At 54.3% G+C, this 17,110-nt stretch overlaps 9 protein-coding genes across 9 annotated transcripts; 4 read left to right on the forward strand and 5 right to left on the reverse strand.

Annotated features, from left to right (window-relative positions):
- Positions 1-532: 532 nt before the first annotated feature.
- Positions 533-2,026, reverse strand: BU26DRAFT_151821 (uncharacterized protein). The gene has a single exon (XM_033819998.1). It carries the CDS (start codon positions 1,831-1,833, stop codon positions 1,027-1,029), a length of 807 nt encoding a protein of 268 aa, XP_033690189.1. The 5' UTR covers positions 1,834-2,026; the 3' UTR covers positions 533-1,026.
- A 285-nt stretch (positions 2,027-2,311) lies between these two features.
- Positions 2,312-3,202, reverse strand: BU26DRAFT_527983 (uncharacterized protein; the record flags this gene model as incomplete). The annotated part of the gene is made up of 1 exon (XM_033830819.1): positions 2,312-3,202. One exon carries the CDS (start codon positions 3,200-3,202, stop codon positions 2,312-2,314), a length of 891 nt encoding a protein of 296 aa, XP_033690190.1.
- Positions 3,203-3,651: 449 nt separating this feature from the next.
- BU26DRAFT_559804 (uncharacterized protein) lies at positions 3,652-4,660 on the forward strand (the record flags this gene model as incomplete). The annotated part of the gene is made up of 2 exons (XM_033832747.1): positions 3,652-4,481; positions 4,531-4,660. 2 exons carry the CDS (start codon positions 3,652-3,654, stop codon positions 4,658-4,660), a joined length of 960 nt encoding a protein of 319 aa, XP_033690191.1.
- A 582-nt stretch (positions 4,661-5,242) lies between these two features.
- BU26DRAFT_377628 (MFS transporter, MCP family, solute carrier family 16, member 10) lies at positions 5,243-6,541 on the forward strand (the record flags this gene model as incomplete). Its single annotated transcript, XM_033822536.1, has 2 exons — positions 5,243-5,989; positions 6,044-6,541. Coding segments are annotated over 2 exons (1,245 nt in total), but the record flags the coding sequence as incomplete, so codon positions are not given.
- Positions 6,542-7,397: 856 nt separating this feature from the next.
- Positions 7,398-7,751, forward strand: BU26DRAFT_380219 (uncharacterized protein; the record flags this gene model as incomplete). The annotated part of the gene is made up of 1 exon (XM_033822566.1): positions 7,398-7,751. A coding segment is annotated over one exon (354 nt), but the record flags the coding sequence as incomplete, so codon positions are not given.
- Positions 7,752-8,030: 279 nt separating this feature from the next.
- BU26DRAFT_527991 (C-3 sterol dehydrogenase/C-4 decarboxylase) lies at positions 8,031-9,071 on the reverse strand (the record flags this gene model as incomplete). Its single annotated transcript, XM_033830821.1, has 1 exon — positions 8,031-9,071. The coding sequence occupies one exon, from the start codon at positions 9,069-9,071 to the stop codon at positions 8,031-8,033; it is 1,041 nt and encodes a 346-aa protein (XP_033690194.1).
- A 248-nt stretch (positions 9,072-9,319) lies between these two features.
- On the reverse strand, positions 9,320-12,751 carry BU26DRAFT_537657 (uncharacterized protein; the record flags this gene model as incomplete). Its single annotated transcript, XM_033831423.1, has 4 exons — positions 12,538-12,751; positions 12,156-12,492; positions 11,439-12,106; positions 9,320-11,398 (listed from the first exon to the last, which is right to left on the reverse strand). The coding sequence occupies exons 1-4, from the start codon at positions 12,538-12,540 to the stop codon at positions 9,320-9,322; spliced, it is 3,087 nt and encodes a 1,028-aa protein (XP_033690195.1). The 5' UTR covers positions 12,541-12,751.
- Positions 12,752-14,040: 1,289 nt separating this feature from the next.
- On the reverse strand, positions 14,041-14,979 carry BU26DRAFT_500801 (uncharacterized protein; the record flags this gene model as incomplete). Its single annotated transcript, XM_033826523.1, has 1 exon — positions 14,041-14,979. One exon carries the CDS (start codon positions 14,977-14,979, stop codon positions 14,041-14,043), a length of 939 nt encoding a protein of 312 aa, XP_033690196.1.
- A 1,215-nt stretch (positions 14,980-16,194) lies between these two features.
- Positions 16,195-17,034, forward strand: BU26DRAFT_514947 (uncharacterized protein). The gene has a single exon (XM_033827945.1). The coding sequence runs from the start codon at positions 16,229-16,231 to the stop codon at positions 16,850-16,852; it is 624 nt and encodes a 207-aa protein (XP_033690197.1). The 5' UTR covers positions 16,195-16,228; the 3' UTR covers positions 16,853-17,034.
- The last annotated feature ends 76 nt before the right edge of the window (positions 17,035-17,110 follow it).

The raw sequence follows: 17,110 nt of genomic DNA on the forward strand, positions 1-17,110 counted from the left end.
TCTGAACTTCTACCCCATCTTACAAAAGATATCCAATGATCTCCTTCTCACACCAGTTCCTGTGCCTTCCGTCTCCTGCGCGTTCGACATGCTTTTCGGGACCGCTTCGCTATCTCCCGTACACACCTCGTGGTTGCTCTATCCCATATCAGTCTCGCCGAGCCGCACTGGCTTTCCAATGCCAGTCCCTAAGGGAACTGGGCGCGTCAGCTCTGGACAGCTACGATTGAAGATCTCCGGCCAGTGAAGAACTGCGGGACCCATATCATTCCCATGTCCCTTTCCCAGCTCTATCCCAATTCGCTCAGGAATCGTTCCAATTCGGACCTTCTCGCTAGTCAATCACGAGGCTCAGTCCTTGAAGTACGTCGGGCTTAGGCAGCGCTAGGCCAGTCATTGCTTCGGCCCTTGGCTATAGCTCTATCCCACATTGATATCCTGTCAGAGAGATCTGGATTGTCCTGCTGTGCGTTCGCAATATGATTCTTTAGACAACATCCCCGTGAGCTCGGGAGCTATTCAAGAGATGAGGTGAGGCAGAAGGTGGTGCTTTCACGCGTAGGATGCGAGAGCCTAATTGAAGGGGAAGGAACGACTCCTGAGGCAATCCAAGCGCAAAAAGAGGTAATTCGGTGAATGGAGTGCTAGGCTAGCTATGCAGGGAAAGTCCAACTTCATGATGCTGCTGAGGGCCCCCGCGGGCCTAGGGAAGGATGCCCAGATATAGCCAGGTATTGGATGCGGAAATGATCTGGAAGACGAGCTTTCTAATGCGCTACAGCGATTATCGTGGAGCAGCTGCATTTTATAGACGCAGCTAGTGAGCGTATGATGCAGGTAACGAGTACGCGGTGTACACCGCATGAGCAATATCAGTGGGAAAACACTGGAGACTTGTTGAAGTCTGCCATCTCCAGATGACCACGACAAACTGTAGGAGGCAAAGAGGGTAATCGCGAGGAAAGTTAGAGAAGGTCCGTTTTGAGGCGATTAAGTTTATTTCTTCTCATCCTCCTTCCTAATCCCCTAACTCCCTCCCTCGCTCTTCTTACCCTCCATCTTCAACTCCTGGATAGTCCTTTGAAGCACTTCAGGCTGAAGTCTATTCATCAACTCCAAGAGCTTTTCATTATACATTCTCAGCATCTCCTGATACATCGTCTTCGCATCCCCCAAATGTTCCTTCAGTTTCTTATCCTCATCGCCAGTGCCCTCGTCAACAATATCTCTCAGTGCGTGCTCGAGGACGAAAATGTCTGTGGAGTGCTCGGACATCAGGGCAATTACCTCTTCAAATGTGCAGATGTCTGCCTTAGTCTTGTCCCTATCATTGCGTTGTAATCGAACGGTATAGAGGCTGGCTTTCGCTTTCCTCCCCGCCACCTCAAACCCCTCCACCTGCGCATTCAGCCTGTTCCTGCGAGACCGCAGGAGATACAGCATCGAGGCTGTTTCTTGGAGAAGCGAAGGCGACGACAATGATATGAAAGCTTCTAAAGGTGGAGTCGCCTGCCTCATAGGAGCAATCCTGAGCTCGCCCGGAGTTAGAGGTGGTGGTGGCAAATCCCTTGATCTCGGTGATGCCAAGCTGCGGAGCTCTCCAGAATTAAAGACCGTGAACAGGAGGCTGGGGCCATCGTTGTTGATCGATTCTCGCATTTTCTTCTTCTCCCTCCTGTGGCTTCCCTTCTCTTTCTTCTTTCGCTCTCTCGAGCGGCGGCTGTGGCTCCCTGCAGCGATAGGGAGCATAGGAAGGTCCATGTCGTTTTCGTCTTTGCTGGCTTCCGGGGATCTTTCCTTCTTCTTTCTAGTGGCCTGGCTTATTTGGGTCATCTTGCCAGTTGACCGGTCCTGGTTATTGCTTTGCTAGTCGGTCGAAGTTCAGATTTGGAGCAGCTCGTTGAGGGTTGAAGATATTCTTTCTGGCCGTATTTGGGGGAGCTAATGTGTGATATTGATAGAGGGGCCCTTGAGATTTCTGGGCAGACGGGTAATGATTAAGAAGGCACGGAGACTAGGAGTGAAGATGAAAGTGAAACGAGGGTAAGTTGATCTGGTGAAAACGAGAAAGAACTAGTGAAAGCCAAGGCAGATAATTGAACGGCAGAAGATGCTTCCAGTGTGGTTCTAGAGTGCTCCTTGGAAGCTGCCGTGTCAATAGCTGGGGACGGAGAAGCAGTGAAAGGTTGGGGATGATCATCCTTGCATGGTCTGGAAACTTATATTTTATCATGCGCGTATCGGGCAAGCACTCCCTTTTGATCCTCCAATGTTGATGTCATCACCTTTTCGGACGCTGTAAGGTAGCTCTTCACTCGTAAAAGATTAGGCACCTCACCTCAATCGACTGCCGCCCTGGCGCATCAGCCGGCGTCTGCGGATCCACGAAGGCCGTATGCGGGGTCCTCAATGCCAGCCCTTTCACACCGTCCCGCATGCCCTCCCCCCAAGAATCAAAGCACTTCAACAACATAACCTCATCCGGAGTCATATCCTTCATATAATAGAACTGATGCTTGTCATTCGGCGCTATACTTAAGGTCTCTCCCTTGACTTCATACCCCTCGGTGCTCGTAAAAGACTGGGGATCAGGCAGCTTCTCCTTTCCGCGGTCGTCATCGTCCGCATCGAGGGAGTCCCTCCGAGGGTAGAGGAGATCGACGGGGATAAAATCTGAGGGTGAAGTGGAGCGCCAGTCGATTACTGCGAGGGGCATGTCGGATGCCGGGTTCTCGATGGGCCGCCAGACGTTGATGATCTGGTAACGGCCTTGGAGAAGCAGTTTGGCTTCGTCGTTGGGCAAGTGGCGGCGAACGCGTACTTCGGCTGCGCCGGGTGTCTGGTCGACGTGGACCTGTTGGACGGGCTGGCGGGGCGAGTCTTTCTTTCTGCGGCGGATGGTGTGATCGAAGATGACTACCTTTCTGATGCCAGGGAGCTTTTCGCGGAGCATCTGCTCGACTTCGGCATAGTAGCTGTTCCGGACGGCATTCTCGTCCACGAAGAGCTTCTCTTTGGCGGGCGAATTGTAGACTGCGAAGCCGGCATTGTCGGTGGTGAATTCATGCTCTCGGCCTCGGATATTGTGCAGCGTCCTTTGGTGTTTTCTCTGCGTGAAAGATGTCCCGGGACCATCAACTTTGTTCCATGGTTTGCCGGAGTAAGAATCGGGGTCGATGTGCTGGAAGCTTGCAGTCGTCATTCTGCGTTGAGGAGTGTAGCTGAAGCGAGCAGAGAGTAAAGCGCGCAATAGCCGAGGAAGCTTCGAAGACATGGGCTGGAGAGGGGGAATGCGGAAACGCTGTACTTATACACGTCGTGATTAGAAATTCCTCATGACGCCACCGCCGTATTGGGCGATGTCGGGTGCTGCGATTGTGACCAATAAGCATCTGTAGAAGCACGTGATACGCGCTTAACTTGCCCCAGATGGCGAGATGATGTGTGAATGTCGACGCGATTTTCCAACACGACCGCTGAACCGAATCCGCCTAGGCCCGCTGAGCTGTTTTGCAGGACGTGCATGGGGGCTAGGTAGGAGTTTTGGGTGGAGAAAGCCGCGCTGTGATTGGACAAAACGTTATCGATAAGGGCAGCAGCACCTCGCATCATTATCACTGGAGCTGTCTCACGTACTCTACCGCGCTCAAAATGCCCCGTCATGTCACCAGCGACGACGACGAACCGCTCGAGGACAAGACTGCTGCTCTCTCGCTCCGCTCGAAGCGCACGGGGCGCATGTGGAAGAAGCAAGCGAAGCGCGACCGCAAACGCGAGGCCGTCCTCACGCTCACGAAGCTCCCAACCGAACTGATCCTCGAATGCCTCAAGCTGCTGCAGCCCGGCGATGTCCTCAGGTTCGGCTTTGTGAACCGCCGCTTCCGCTCCCTTGTCGACGCGAATGCAGCTGTTCTCGGGGGTGCCTTCCTTGGAACGCGCTACCCGCTCCTCGTCCAATGCTTCCCCCTCCCGAAGAGGCTGGCCGAAGTCGATGCCGCCCTCCAGGCCCTGCTCGTACATCCGAAGCGGCAGAGCCAGCTCGGTATCCATCGCAAGCCGTACCAGCATGTCCCGCCGCCTGACCCCAATGTCCTCTGCACCTGCCTGACGTGCGTCATGTCCTGGAACAACCTGTGCCTGGTGCTCGACTTCGCGCATTGGCAGGATAACCTCGACAAAGGGGAGCCTATACCGATTGTTCCGCGGGGCCAGTCACCACAATGGAACCAGCAGCTCGTGCATCGCAACGCGAACATTGTGCGCCTGGCCATCCGAGACCCCCTTTGGCATGCCCGAATCCTGGAAACGCACCTGGACAGCACGATACGCTCGATAAGACGGCATGCGAAGAACAAGGGAAACAAGAGGAAGCACGTCGAAATGACCGACGAGGAGGCAGAGTTGGGCACCGACCGCTTCCTGTCGAAGCCGGGACCCTCGAGCTTTGAGTTCCCATACATTCGGGATGAGTACTACTTGCTGTATGCCGCCCCATTTCCCGCCCCATTCCCCTTTCTAATTACGCTGCAGCGAAGCTTACCTTCCCAACCGCACATGGAGGACGCCTGAGCAGAAGTGGCTATACATCATAGAAGGCCAGCATGAACGAGACCTCGGCATGGTTGTCCACTTTGCAAAAAGGGTTCAAGAGCCGACATAGTCGAGCCTCTACAGTTCCGACAGCAGACCATCACCTTCCGTACTGCGCTCTTGGTGGCTGGACTTGCGTTTCCGGTTATCGGAGACTTGTCCGAGCCCGCATATGCATCGTCATGGACCACACTCAGGCCCGCGAACGCCAAATCCTTATCTCCGCACATCGCTCATGGTTCGCCAAATTCCATCACGCGCCTCCTTCACGCTGCATCGGTGTGCCCTTATGCACCTCTCGAAATTCCTCTCCTATGGGCTGCAGATCGGCTTTGAAATCCGTCGTGTTCCCCTCATCGTCGGCATTGGGCGCCGTAGCCCCTGCTCCACTATCTACACTAACGATTCGCGCCCTTTCCAAAGTGACTCAGTTCCCAACATCTGAACGCTTCGCACCCCGCCACTCTTGTTTGTTACATTCTCAAGCCGTTACGACCTGTTCGCGATACCAGCCACCCCTCCACTTCTTCCATAAGAGCAGATGGATAACGCTCTAGAAAAGGCCGAGGTACTGGACATAGATCCAGGCCCAAGCGCCACTGATACACCAACACAACGAGACGCACCTCCTTCGACAACGAAAACAGCGAAGTCCACTGCATTGGAGAGGGTCGCCTCGCGCCTCACCACAAGCTCGATAACAAATCCCGGTCCTCCTCCCGATGGCGGCCTTCGAGCATGGACCCAAGTTTTCTGCGCCTGGCTCGCCATCCTGAACACCTGGGGGTTTGTCAACTCATTCGGCGCCTTCCAGACCTATTACGCTGAGATCCTACCTGAAACGAATTCAACCATATCTTGGATAGGATCTACTCAGGCATGCATCTTGTTTTGTCTCGGTATGTTTAGTGGACGCGCTTTGGATGCCGGATGGTTTAGACCAACCATCATTGTCGGTATTGCTATACAGCTCGTCGGTATCTTCGCCATGAGTGCTGCGAAGAACTATTGGCAATTACTGCTTACCCAGGGCATCTGCACCGGCGTTGGAGGCGGCATTTTCTTCGTTCCGATCATGGGGCTCGTGTCTACGTACTTCGCTAAACGGCGTGGCATGGCACTCGGAATAGTAACTTCGGGCAACTCCGCCGGCGGCATTGTTTATCCGATCGTCGTGAGACAGTTGCTCAGCAGGGTTGGATTCGGATGGACGGTCAGAGTGCTGGGCTTCATCAACGTAGTAAGCCTGGCAGTCGTCATCGCATTCATGAAGCCGCGTCTCCCGCCTAGGAAGAGTGGCCCACTCTGGGATACCGACTCGTTTCGAGACATCCCCTATATGCTGCATGTTCTAGGCGTGTGTTTCTTAATGCCGCCAGTGTACTTCGTTTTCTATTATGTAGGTCTGTGTCGCAATCACTGCCTAAGAATCATCCAGCTAATGTCGAAACAGGTTGCCTCCTTCGCACGAGACGAACTCGCCATGCCCTACACCACCTCCCTCAACCTTGTGATTATTCTCAATGGAGTTGGCATTCCCACGCGCATTCTCCCCGGCTACATCGCCGACCGGTTCCTCGGCCCGCTCAACACATGGACCATCAGTGTCTTCCTCAACATCATTATCTTGTTCGCCTGGCTTGCCGTTTCGTCCATTCCTTCGTATTACGCCTTTACCGTCTTCTACGGACTCTTCGCTGCGGCCTTTCAATCTCTCTTCCCAACGACGATTGCGGCACTTAGCACGGATATCACGAAGACAGGGACGAGGTTGGGGATGGCATTCACGGTGATCGGGTTTTCGGCGCTAGTCGGTGGGCCCATTTCGGGAGCGTTACTGAAGGTGGGTGGGGGGTATACTGTGCCTATATGTTGGGCAGGTGCGAGCACACTGGTAGGAATGGGGCTGTGTGTCGCGGCGAGGTGTGTGAAGCACGGGTGGAGGATTAGGGTGCAGTGTTAAGATAGGCAAGGCTAGACGGAAGGCCGGGATCTAAGCTATGCGATAAACTGTCGGTAGCAGCAGACACATTGAGAAAGGAATTTTTGATGCCATTTGGGTTACGCGATGAAAACGCATCGTCCTCGTCCGTCCCATGGGAATATGGACACTCGGTTGGGTGAACCATGGTATGGTTCCTCTCCCGCTAGACCAGCGCTTGATTGATTGATTTTTCGTATATATAACCTCGTCGCAGCACAATTTTCCACTCACGTAACGACTGCCCCGAATATCTTCGGAGTATTTATCAACCGCAATCACATTCACCGTAACCCTAATCCAGAGGTCCTTTCAACACAATCGACAACTCGGACCCGCCACGATGGACTTGCTCGCGGCCGAGCTCGAAATCATGGCGACCAATGCCGCCGCTGAGAACACGCGCGCCAAGGAACCCGTTGCCGAAGAGGACATCGCGTTATACACTCACGAGACCTACGCGCAACACTTACAGACCGCGCGGCAGCCACCCAAGAAGACGGCTGCGACCAAGACGGACAAGATGACTTATCTGTTGTTTCTCGGAGGCTCTCTTAACAGCCCGTCCCAGGTTCAGAAGTACGCGGGCTTGTGTCGCGTGCCGCAGGTAACAATGGCACACAGCGGCGAAACCGCGACACCGAAACAAGTGGTAGCGCTCCGTCGCCACCAATGGGATACTCTAAGGGAGAACTTTCCCGCCTCCCTGGAGCAGCTCTATGTCGTCACCATCAACATTGCGGAGAAAGACCTATTCAGAACCTGTATGGCACCAGCGCTGGGCATCGACACTACGCTTCCGCATCTACGACCGACGGAGGTGGCCCTAGCTCGCCCGTCGCAGGAAGAATATCCCGTGTGGTATTTCTTCTACGGTACGCTCGGGGAGCCTGACCGGCTCAAATCGCTGCTGGGCTTGAAGAAGGGGCCGAAGCTGAGCCCGGCGAGCGTGAAGGGCGGGAGGATTAGGATGTGGGGGAAGTACCGTGCGCTTGTTGATGGCAGCCCGGATGATGGCGTGAGTGGCGTTGCGTATGAGGTGCAGAAAGAGGAGGATGAGCAGAATCTGAGGATATATGAGAGTGCGAAGTATGAGGTTGTGAGGTGTAAGATTCAGTTTAGGGATGATGGGAGGGAGGTTTGGGGGTTAACGTTTAGGTTCTGTGGCGGAGAAGGTCTGCTGAGCTGATGGGTCTGGAGGGACTCGAGCGTGGAGAGAATAGAGTACCGAGGTTGGTGGGAGCGTACTGAGTACAGGCTTTGACAGTACAGAAGTAGAAATGAGGGACCGACATAGGAGCGTTGAAGTGAGCTGGTGCAAGCAGCTAGTATTCTCGCGCTGATCCCGATATATTACACGCGTCTGCGAGCTTCAGGGTAAGATCAATTGACTCGTGAGCCCTCGCAAACTTTCTGCATCCGCATACCTTATATGCCTACATCCTCCGTGAAAACCCCATTAGCAATTCGCCATTCCCCACTCCATACTCTTCCGCACCGCCTCTCCTTGCTCCACCACGGGTCTGTACCCCAGCAACTCTTTCGCCTTCTCCTCACTCCACCAGCACCCCGTATTCAAATGCTCAATATCCTCCCTCCTCAGCTTCGGCGTTCTCAAGCCCAGCGTAAAAACCCAATACGCCCACTCGCCCACACTCGCAATCGTCATCACGACCCAGAACGGAATCACTCTGACTTCTTCTTTGGCGACCGGATACCCAGCTGCGGCATAGCACTTCCGCATAAAGTCGAAGAAGGGTTGCGGCTCACCATCAGTGATGAAGTATGCTTGGCCGGAGGCGTTGGGCGTCTTGGCGAGCAGGGCGCGTGCAGCGAGGATGTGTGCTTCCGCCGCGGACTCAATGTATACGAATTCAAACATCTTTTCGTTTGGTCCAATTTGGTTTTTGTGCTCCCCATTGCGGATACTCGCTATGATCTGCGGGATGAAATTCGGATCGCCTTCGCCGTACACGGCTGGCAGCCGCAGCGTCGCTGTCCTAAGTTCCGGAGAATTTGCGACCAGAACGGCGGCGTCGGCGATGGCTTTTGTCTTTCCATAGGCGTTGGTGGCGGTTGCGGGTGTGTGGAGTATGCATTGGTTTTCGGTGATCTGTTTGAATGGAGAGGGATGGCATGTTGAGTCGGATGATGTATATACAAAAGCCTTCGTTTCCGGACATGCGTTCGCTGCCTTGAGGAGGTTTTGTGTGCCGATGACGTTCGTTGCGTGCAGTACCGATGGGCATGAGCGAGGGAGAGGAGACGCCGTGTGGATGACCACCTGAGGCTTGATTTCCTGGAAGAGAGCCTCTATTTCTGACATCGAACTGATGTCTACGGCGTGATAGGATAGGCGATCATCCTTGCCATCGCGCGTTTTGGGATTGCGGCTTGTGACCGCGATGTGAGAGGCGTGGTTCGCGGAGAGAAGACGCTTGACGATGTGTGAGCCGAGGAAGCCTGAACCACCCACGACTAAGACGGTACCTAGCCGCATGTTTTCCATTATTCGGGTATTTCAGATAGCTCCCGAAGCCAGCTGATTTCTGGATTGTAGTTATACATAATGTGATGCTGTGCGGCACGGCTGAACTCTGAAATAATTGCCCAGGCCCTCGTTGGCCGCCTAATGTTCCTCCGGAGACTCTCGCGCGAGAGCACGGGTCCTACAGCGTATCAACGTCACACTGCAAGTGCAGAACGCAAGGAATGTTTCAACTGTTCAAACGATTGCACTTCCTCGTCCTATTCCAATTCAGAAAGCGCGATCTCGCTATATGGGATTACAATCACATTCGTCAATAGCCCGTACGCTCCCTGGGGCGGTGGTACGAAGCCATGGCTCGGCCCCGCATCTGGGCTGCCAGGACCCTCTCCGCTACTCATCAGTTTCGTCCATATCGGCCGCAAGACGTTGGCCAGCGGGGTCGCGACGATGGCTTCCACTGTATTGGCGCCTTCGACGAGGTACTCTTTAATGTCGGCCCTTGCCCACGTAACGTCAAGCGGTGGAAGACGATGCCCGTTTACATAGGCCTGCAGAGTGTGATAAATGAAACCAAAGTCGATGAAAGCCCCGTCTATGGTTCCGTTCGAGGCGCCGTTCGAGCGTGGCCAGGTGAATGTTGTGGAGTAGTAGCCCCTACCTGATACGTTCTGCAAGCCCTCAATTTCAAGCCATGGAACGAGGCTTGGAAGTTGGTGAGTGGTGTTATGTTTCAGCGCCCCACCAGTGTAGTTGTACAAGTCCGTAGGTGGGTTCCAATGTTCCACAGTGAGAGTCCAGTTCGATAAGGTGAGTGGCGAGATGGGCGGCGCAGGGATGCTCTTCGTGCTGCCTGAGGAGGTGACGAAGGTCGTCGCGCTTCCAATTTTGACCACCACATTACCGTTGGTCAAGCCCGAGCTGAGGACGTCTTTCGCACCGTCAATGAGATGGATCGGTGGAGCCGTCCCGTTTCCGGAGGCAGGTTCAAAGGCCACGATAGTGGACTGGTTCCCAGCAAGGCGGAAAGGAATGATTGTAGACGTATTGGTAGTGGTGTAGGAAAGAATTGGTCGTTTCTCCCCTGTCCAAGCGTTATATTCGTACGGGATCTTGGTTGACTGGAACTCGATGGTCCCTACGGAACTGCCTTCGCCCTGCGGCTTGTACATTGCGTCGTTGTACACAAACACGTAGTCGATGTGTGTAGACGGGTCTGATCGCCAGTAAGTGTACCACGAAACGTTAGTTGAGACCTTGGTCAACGGCTGCACGCCGAGAGATGCGATGGTCGATCCGACGAGGTACGAATCGGTAATGTGGACGTTCGACAGTCGAGATATGGTATCAAGGTCTCGCATAGCCTGTCGCAGTACCGTTGGCGCAACAGTGCCTAGGACTGTGGAAGGAATTCCTCCTGCGATTACTATAGGAAGTCCTGCGTTTGCGAATTCGACAAGCTTGGACACGCCCTCAATAGTCAGCGAGTCATTCTTCCGCAGAACAAGCGCTTTGAAGGCCTGTGCATTTGGAGCCAGAATGCCGTTCACCACTTCAGCTGCCGGGAGATGGAAGTTATCGGGACTCAGGTATTCATAAGAGTAGCCCATATCCTCTAGGTCAGCCGGTTCGTAAGTCCTGCTCTGGACGTGCCCAGGATAGACGGTCACCTTTTGCCAGACAGCAATATCCATTCGAGGAATTCCGCTCTGAAACACCCAGTTGTTGCGAGCGATGTAGTCGAACTGATCCCGATAGAACTCCCAGGCAGGCTGATGCGGTCCATGCATGTCTGAATATTGATAGGTGAAGGTCGTCCATCCGGGCCATGTGGTGTTGCCATACTCGCCTGAGTACGGAAATCCATGGAATACAAACTGGTTGACGGAGCCGGCGTAGGAGCGTTTGACTTTCCAAAGCAGTTCTGGAAGGGTTTCCGAATAAGCCTCTCCACGTACAGCTCCGCATTCGGACGACACAATACGTCGCCGGGCTAGATTCGCTGGTCCCGCATACTGGCGATACCCGTCGGTTAGGTCGCTAAAGTCGAGCGATTCGGTTTCCGGAGCGTCCACGGTAGGGATGTTCGCAAGCATATCCATTGGAAGGTTGTAGGAAAGCTGTGCGGAAAATTGTAGGCCGAGATATTCATTCGTCCAATTTGTCAGCGTTTCCTCGTAGATCTGGTACTGTGTAGCAAGCGTGGCTCTGTAGTCGGCGATGTGCGCGTTTCCGCTGTCTGGCTCGTCGGTGACATACCAAACGCTTGGATTCGAGTTCTTGTATTTGCCATTCCGATGGAAAAGAACTGGAAGCCACTTGTTGATGGAGTACTTGTGCTGTTCCTCAAAGATGTCCGACAAGTTCTTGGTCCAATACACGTTGGCCTCGATCTCCACAGTCTTCCCACCCATAGTTGCCCACCTGCTGTAGCATTTCCTTCGTTCCGTTACTGAGAATATGCTCTTCCCAAAATTTTGCCACAACGCGGGCTCCCAGAGAAGAGAAGTGGTCGACCGCCCATGAGCCATTGTTGATGTATGACTCCGGTCTGCTCTGGGGGCCTTTCATCTCTAGCGGGCCTTGTTGGGCACGGTAAAGTGACTGATAGAGGTAGATAGCGAAGATTATATGCGCATCGCCCGTGGTGCTCGTACTGTTCGCCTTGGAGAAGTCGAGTTGCAGATGTCCGGAGGCGTCAACCTGGTCCGTGACGTCTGTGAGACTTGCAGCCGACAGGGTGTACTGGGTGTGGGCCAGTGGAACATCTCCAGGCAGGCCCCCGGCAGGGTCACTAGAAGAGATGTTCTGCGATCCGGTAATTGTACCCGAGACAGCTGCTTGAAGCTTCCCCAATCCCCAGCCGGGAAGCACCGCGTCAAAGGTGGCACCGATAGGTACCGTTACGTTGTATGCAGAGAGATCCCATGCCAGACCTTCCTCGGTGATCGGCGCTGGGACTCCTGTGCCTTGATTGGGACCCATGGCGAAGTCCATGATCAAATCGTTATCGCGGTGCGCTTGCACGAAGGCGTAGAACACATCGTCTAACCAAAGGTCAGCATTTCCCCCACCAATGTAGAACAACCATCATACGCCACGCTGGTGTGCCGAACCCATATTCCGCCCAGTCTACCGGGGCATAGGTGCCACGACCGGCGCCATTAGAGGGCGGTCCGCCATACAAGTAGTAGCCGAGCAGCTCGAGGCCACCACAGCCCACGTCTGCAGCCTGCTTCACGTCCCCTGCGACCACATTTGTATCTACAGACGCATCTGGTATCCAGTATCGGAACTTGGGGCGGACGGCCTTGGACGGATTCTCGAAGGTGCCTTTGTCGACGACAGCATCGAAGGACGGGTCGGTCGGTTTCTCCGGGAGAGCAATTGCGCCTGTAATGGCTATTGCGATGGCATATATCCTTCTGTAGCGCTTGAGAAGTTAGCAAGAAAGAGGGCCGAAGCTGTGCGCGCTCACCATGATCAAGACATCAACCGCCAGCTGTCGACTCGTGCCAAAAGTCCGGCGCGGTCGCACCAGCTTAAGTAGCAATCGAACGCCATCCTACAACTGAATGTCGACCGGGAAACTTCCGGAGAAGCGCTGGAGCCGTCGAAGATCTCGGGCCATCATTCAACCGGTACCTTACCGGCGGAGATATGAATGATGATGGAGTAGTACGCGGATGACGGAACTTTCAAGTACTAGCATGCGGGGTGCAGAGAGAACCAGCCGAAGCTTTGACCCCTGAAATCTACCTTGGCTCCACGCGACGAATACCACAACACTGACCAAGGAGCTGAACACAATTCGCCATTCAGCCGCTGCGTCTTCAGCTCTTTCCCTTTGCTTTCGGCAAAGATAGAGCATCCGTAAATGTGCAATCACGTGACCTTTAGTCTCCTTCCAGCTCGGATTCGCGCGACTCTGGAAATTTGCCCACAGTCATTGGCAGGCATGTACTGTGTAGGTTATGCTGTTGTGGTTGGTCTTTGTGACCGCCTTCCTCGCAAGTTGCGTTTATGTCAAGGTAGTGGTTACAAAGAGGTACATATAGGACGATAGTATCAGATGTCGAACCACCCTTCTAATCGCCTGCCCGAGTACCCCAGGAGACGGTATCACTATATTATACGAAGGCAGCATCAGTAACACATGGTCAGCTTCCATTGCTAATGCCGGAGGAGATGGAAGGCGTCACCGATGGCTTTCATTCGCGGGATAACTCCCAATAGATGGGGACGGATCTACGCCGCTCGCTCAAAGCAACATATCTGGGTAAGCTTCTGTTTGCTACACTTCAAACGCGCTTTCTCCCTCCTCAACTCGTTTCTTGACTCGATCGAACATATCATACCCTCACTCCAACACCCCCTCACGTGCCGCTCGATTTGTCGCCCGGGAGCGCGGGCATGCCGCGCCAATACACTGCAGCCGAAATCGCCTAGTGCGACCTGCGGACAGTTGGCTCCCGAGCCATCGCTGAGGAACATGTTGCCGGGCGAATGCTCTTACAATCGAAGTTCGGAGGTGTTCCGTGGCCGCCAATAGGCATGTACATCAGCGTCCCAGCGAGGCTTCTAGGGACATACCATATGAAACCTACCCGTATCGCTACATTGACGCCGGTTCCGCTATATCAAATCTCCCAATGAGTCCTCCTCGTAGTACTGGGGGAATGCTGCGGTGCTTTGGTTGTGTCTTGCTGTGATTCAGTCTGCTAATGTAGGGGTACGACGCAGCGCGCATGGAGCTGCTAGTTCACGCAGTGCGAAGCCGCTTCTAACATCCACTAGAGTGAAGACCATTTATACGCAGCACTTGCCGGTGTTGTTCCTGTTCTTTTATAGGAATGTGAGAGGCTCCCCTGCAAAAGGGACCATTCCAAGAGACTTGAACTCAAACCTACAATAACCATCATATTATATCCCCGCTATTACAACACCACTCAACCCGCACCCAAAAAGGTTCCTTATCATCTCACAGCTCTTTCTTTCCCTCGCTCCTGAAAACCTTCAATGCCTTCTCCTCGTCCACACACGGATCCTTCCACTGCCCATTCCGCACCTCCCACGACCGGCCCGGCCTCGCCCTATCCTTCTCCCTGCACTGGCTCAGCATCTCGGCTAACTCATCGTCCTCCTTCTCCCAGTCATCATGGTACGCCTTCTTCCTCCTAGGAACCGTACTCCCACTGTTCACCGCCCTCCGCCAGTTACGCACACACTCATTCTTCATGAAACACTCAACCTGCTTCTCAAACCGCCTAATCGCCTCCGCACACACATCGGGGTGGAACAAGCTAGGCGTGCCCGGGGCGCAGAGCGGGCTCTCCGGCCGCCACGGCGCCATCAGATAGTCCGTCACATATGTATCAAACTCTGCGCGCTCGGCCTCCATGTGCGCATTTTCCCTCACCAAGCCCAGATTATCCCGCAAATCCGCAGCAAAATTAAGCGCGTTGTACGGACTCTGCAGCACCCAGCCAAAGTGCGCCAGCGTCAGGTTCTCATATAGATCGCCTAGCTGCTCGAAAAGCTGGATCCGCTTCGCGGGGACCAGCAAGTCGCCTCGGCGGAAGGTAGGGTCTGGATTTGGGTTGGCGGATAGCGGGAGGTTGAAGATAGGCGGGGGCAGATGCGGCGGTTTGAGGATGAAATTGAGAATGACGACGACGAGGGCGAGGAGAAGTAGGTAAAGGAGGCGCTTGCTGCTCTCCTTATGCTTTGCGACTTCTGCGCGGAGGTGCTTGTTGGCGAGTTTGAGGTGGATGTAATCTTTGCGCGTTATGCGGGCGTTGGGCGGTTGGAGGCTAGAATTCGAGATTGAGCGGGAGCGGGGAGGAGAGTGGTCTGGGTATGCGTCTTCTGGGATGCTGCTACGGCGGGCTGTGCGCTTCGAAACGGTATGGGATGACATGATTCCAAACCTGGCCCCTTTGTGGGAAAGTTTGGGTGTAAGAAGTAGAGACCCCGTATCGTGCCGGTGACGAGAGCGAAGCAAGCCGCTCGAGGAAATCCATAGTGGACTATAGCCGTTGAGTGGGAGCAGCTCTTTGTTTGCTCGGATTGTTCGCAATCGCCGTTTTCGGAAGTCGCGACTTCCTTTGTTGGATGCATGCTGTGGAATGCCATGCGAGCGGCACAGCACGGAGCGGGACGCTTGAGGAACATCAAACCTTGGATTAACCTTAATTCGACCACAGTGCTCGGATAAGTTTCGGCGTGCTCGGTATGGTCAACGTGAGAGCGCACCTATATTGTGAAGGGTGGCCTGAATACCCACGTGAGGGAGTGAACCGGAAGAGACGCCCCCAGGTGCGATTGCACAGAAAAACTTGGAAGTCATCTTAGCTGCCACGTTGATAATGTTTCTGCAATACGTCGCACCCAATTTCTCAGCCCTAGAGGTCTGTGCCAGACGCATTGTGCTCGTGCTGGCGTTCGCCATGGCCCTGTTTTAGCTTGGCGCAGCCACTACGTGCTGGAACCGCTTCATGAAGGTGGTGGCGCTATTCTAGGTAGAGGCGATTTAGCCCTTGGATGATTTCGTGGTTATGAGAACTAAGGTAAAGGCGCTCTTCGTGACGGGCCACGTACGGGATGCTACGAAAGCGCATAGACTTTGGTAGGACCTAATCAACGATTGCGGTCCTCTTGGCGTGCGCGAAGTAGGACGTTTCTTCGTGTTTTGATATGAAGTCAGACCCCCTAGTGGCCAGCCGTGCTGAGATCCGCGCCTAGTCTCAGGGCCACGAGCAGATGACCTGCGCCTTCTCTAAACTCTTCAAGCGGCATAATGCAAGTTCGCTAGAACGAAAATCCTTGGTCTGTGATACGGCCGTCTTCCAGCCGTAGCTCTGCGTCGGAGGCGTATTGATGTCTCTCTCCTGGGCCATCAGTGCGGGGTTACACAAACGGATGAGCGTTATATCAGGGAGACCTTCGCAGGCCTCAGTAGCGTCTTGATGGAGCATCGTCTAGGATGATCGAAACTCCTGCAGCGTACATGGGGCATTAGCATCCACCAGTGGCTTACTGTAATGCCTTTCACACAACCCCGCGCAAACTCTCTCCAGATATCTATTCCAAGCAACACCCATTGGCGAGCTCCTCGGCCACCAACACCGCGACGCTCGACCTTCCCTCGGCTAGGTACGGCTTCTGCCATGATACCTGGCATTACCGATCGAGACATCCCGCCAGTCCCTCCTCTGTCGTACTGGGAACCCGATACACCCGAACCGCTCACCTCGCCGTTGTCGCCGCACAACCCTTTCCTCTTCCCACCGCCGCTTCCTAGTCCAAGCGCTGGCTTCCCCATGGCTTCACCCATACTTCCAGCCTCTCCACTATCCATCTTTGACCGCGCCTTCTCGCCCATGTCGCCTACCTTCCTGTTCCCTAGAACACCTCCGATGATCCCTTCCGAGATGTCGCCACGCTTCCTGTGTCCGCGTACTCCGCCAATACCGCCCTCGTTTCAATCTATAGTCGAGGCAATGCAGCCGCAGCCGCAGCGCAGACATTCCACAATGTGCTCCGTGCCGTACAGCGATACGGAAAAGACGAGGCATCAGCAGCAATACGAAATGCTCATTGCGCTGCGTGACAAGCTCAGAATGGAGAGGGAGAAGAAGCAAGGAGACAGGCTTATGGAGCGGGCGGAAGTGATGGGTATGCAGCCGGAAACGCGGTTGTTTATGGGAAACATGATGAAGAAGCAAGAGAGGAAGAGACTCATGAAAAGGAAGAGCTTTGAGATGGTGAAGGCTGCCGCTGCGGGAGCTTGAGGGCGAGTGATGCTTGGTCTGGCTCGAGATTGGATTGAACTTCTGGTGGAAGGCATTCAACGATAGGCGGTATCTGGTGGCGTCTTCGATTTGATCGATTCTGGGTGTTGAGCATTTCTTTTGGTGCGTTCCTTTAGGTACAGGACTTGGGATAGAGGTGTGCGTAGCGACAATGCAAACTGGTTGGACAGCCGAACAGTGTTTGAGCCTGCATGTCAGCGCACTAGGGCGCTCTTTGGTGCGGGTAGCATCGGCACG

The sequence above is a fragment of the Trematosphaeria pertusa genome (assembly GCF_010094035.1).
Source record: "Trematosphaeria pertusa strain CBS 122368 unplaced genomic scaffold BU26scaffold_2, whole genome shotgun sequence".
Lineage (NCBI taxonomy): Eukaryota > Fungi > Ascomycota > Dothideomycetes > Pleosporales > Trematosphaeriaceae > Trematosphaeria > Trematosphaeria pertusa.

What these genes read in the sequence shown, in the direction of transcription:
- BU26DRAFT_151821 (XM_033819998.1), bottom strand. Translation starts at nt 1,833, where the DNA reads ATGACCCAAATAAGCCAGGCCACTAGAAAGAAGAAGGAAAGATCCCCG.
- BU26DRAFT_514947 (XM_033827945.1), top strand. Translation starts at nt 16,229, where the DNA reads ATGATACCTGGCATTACCGATCGAGACATCCCGCCAGTCCCTCCTCTG.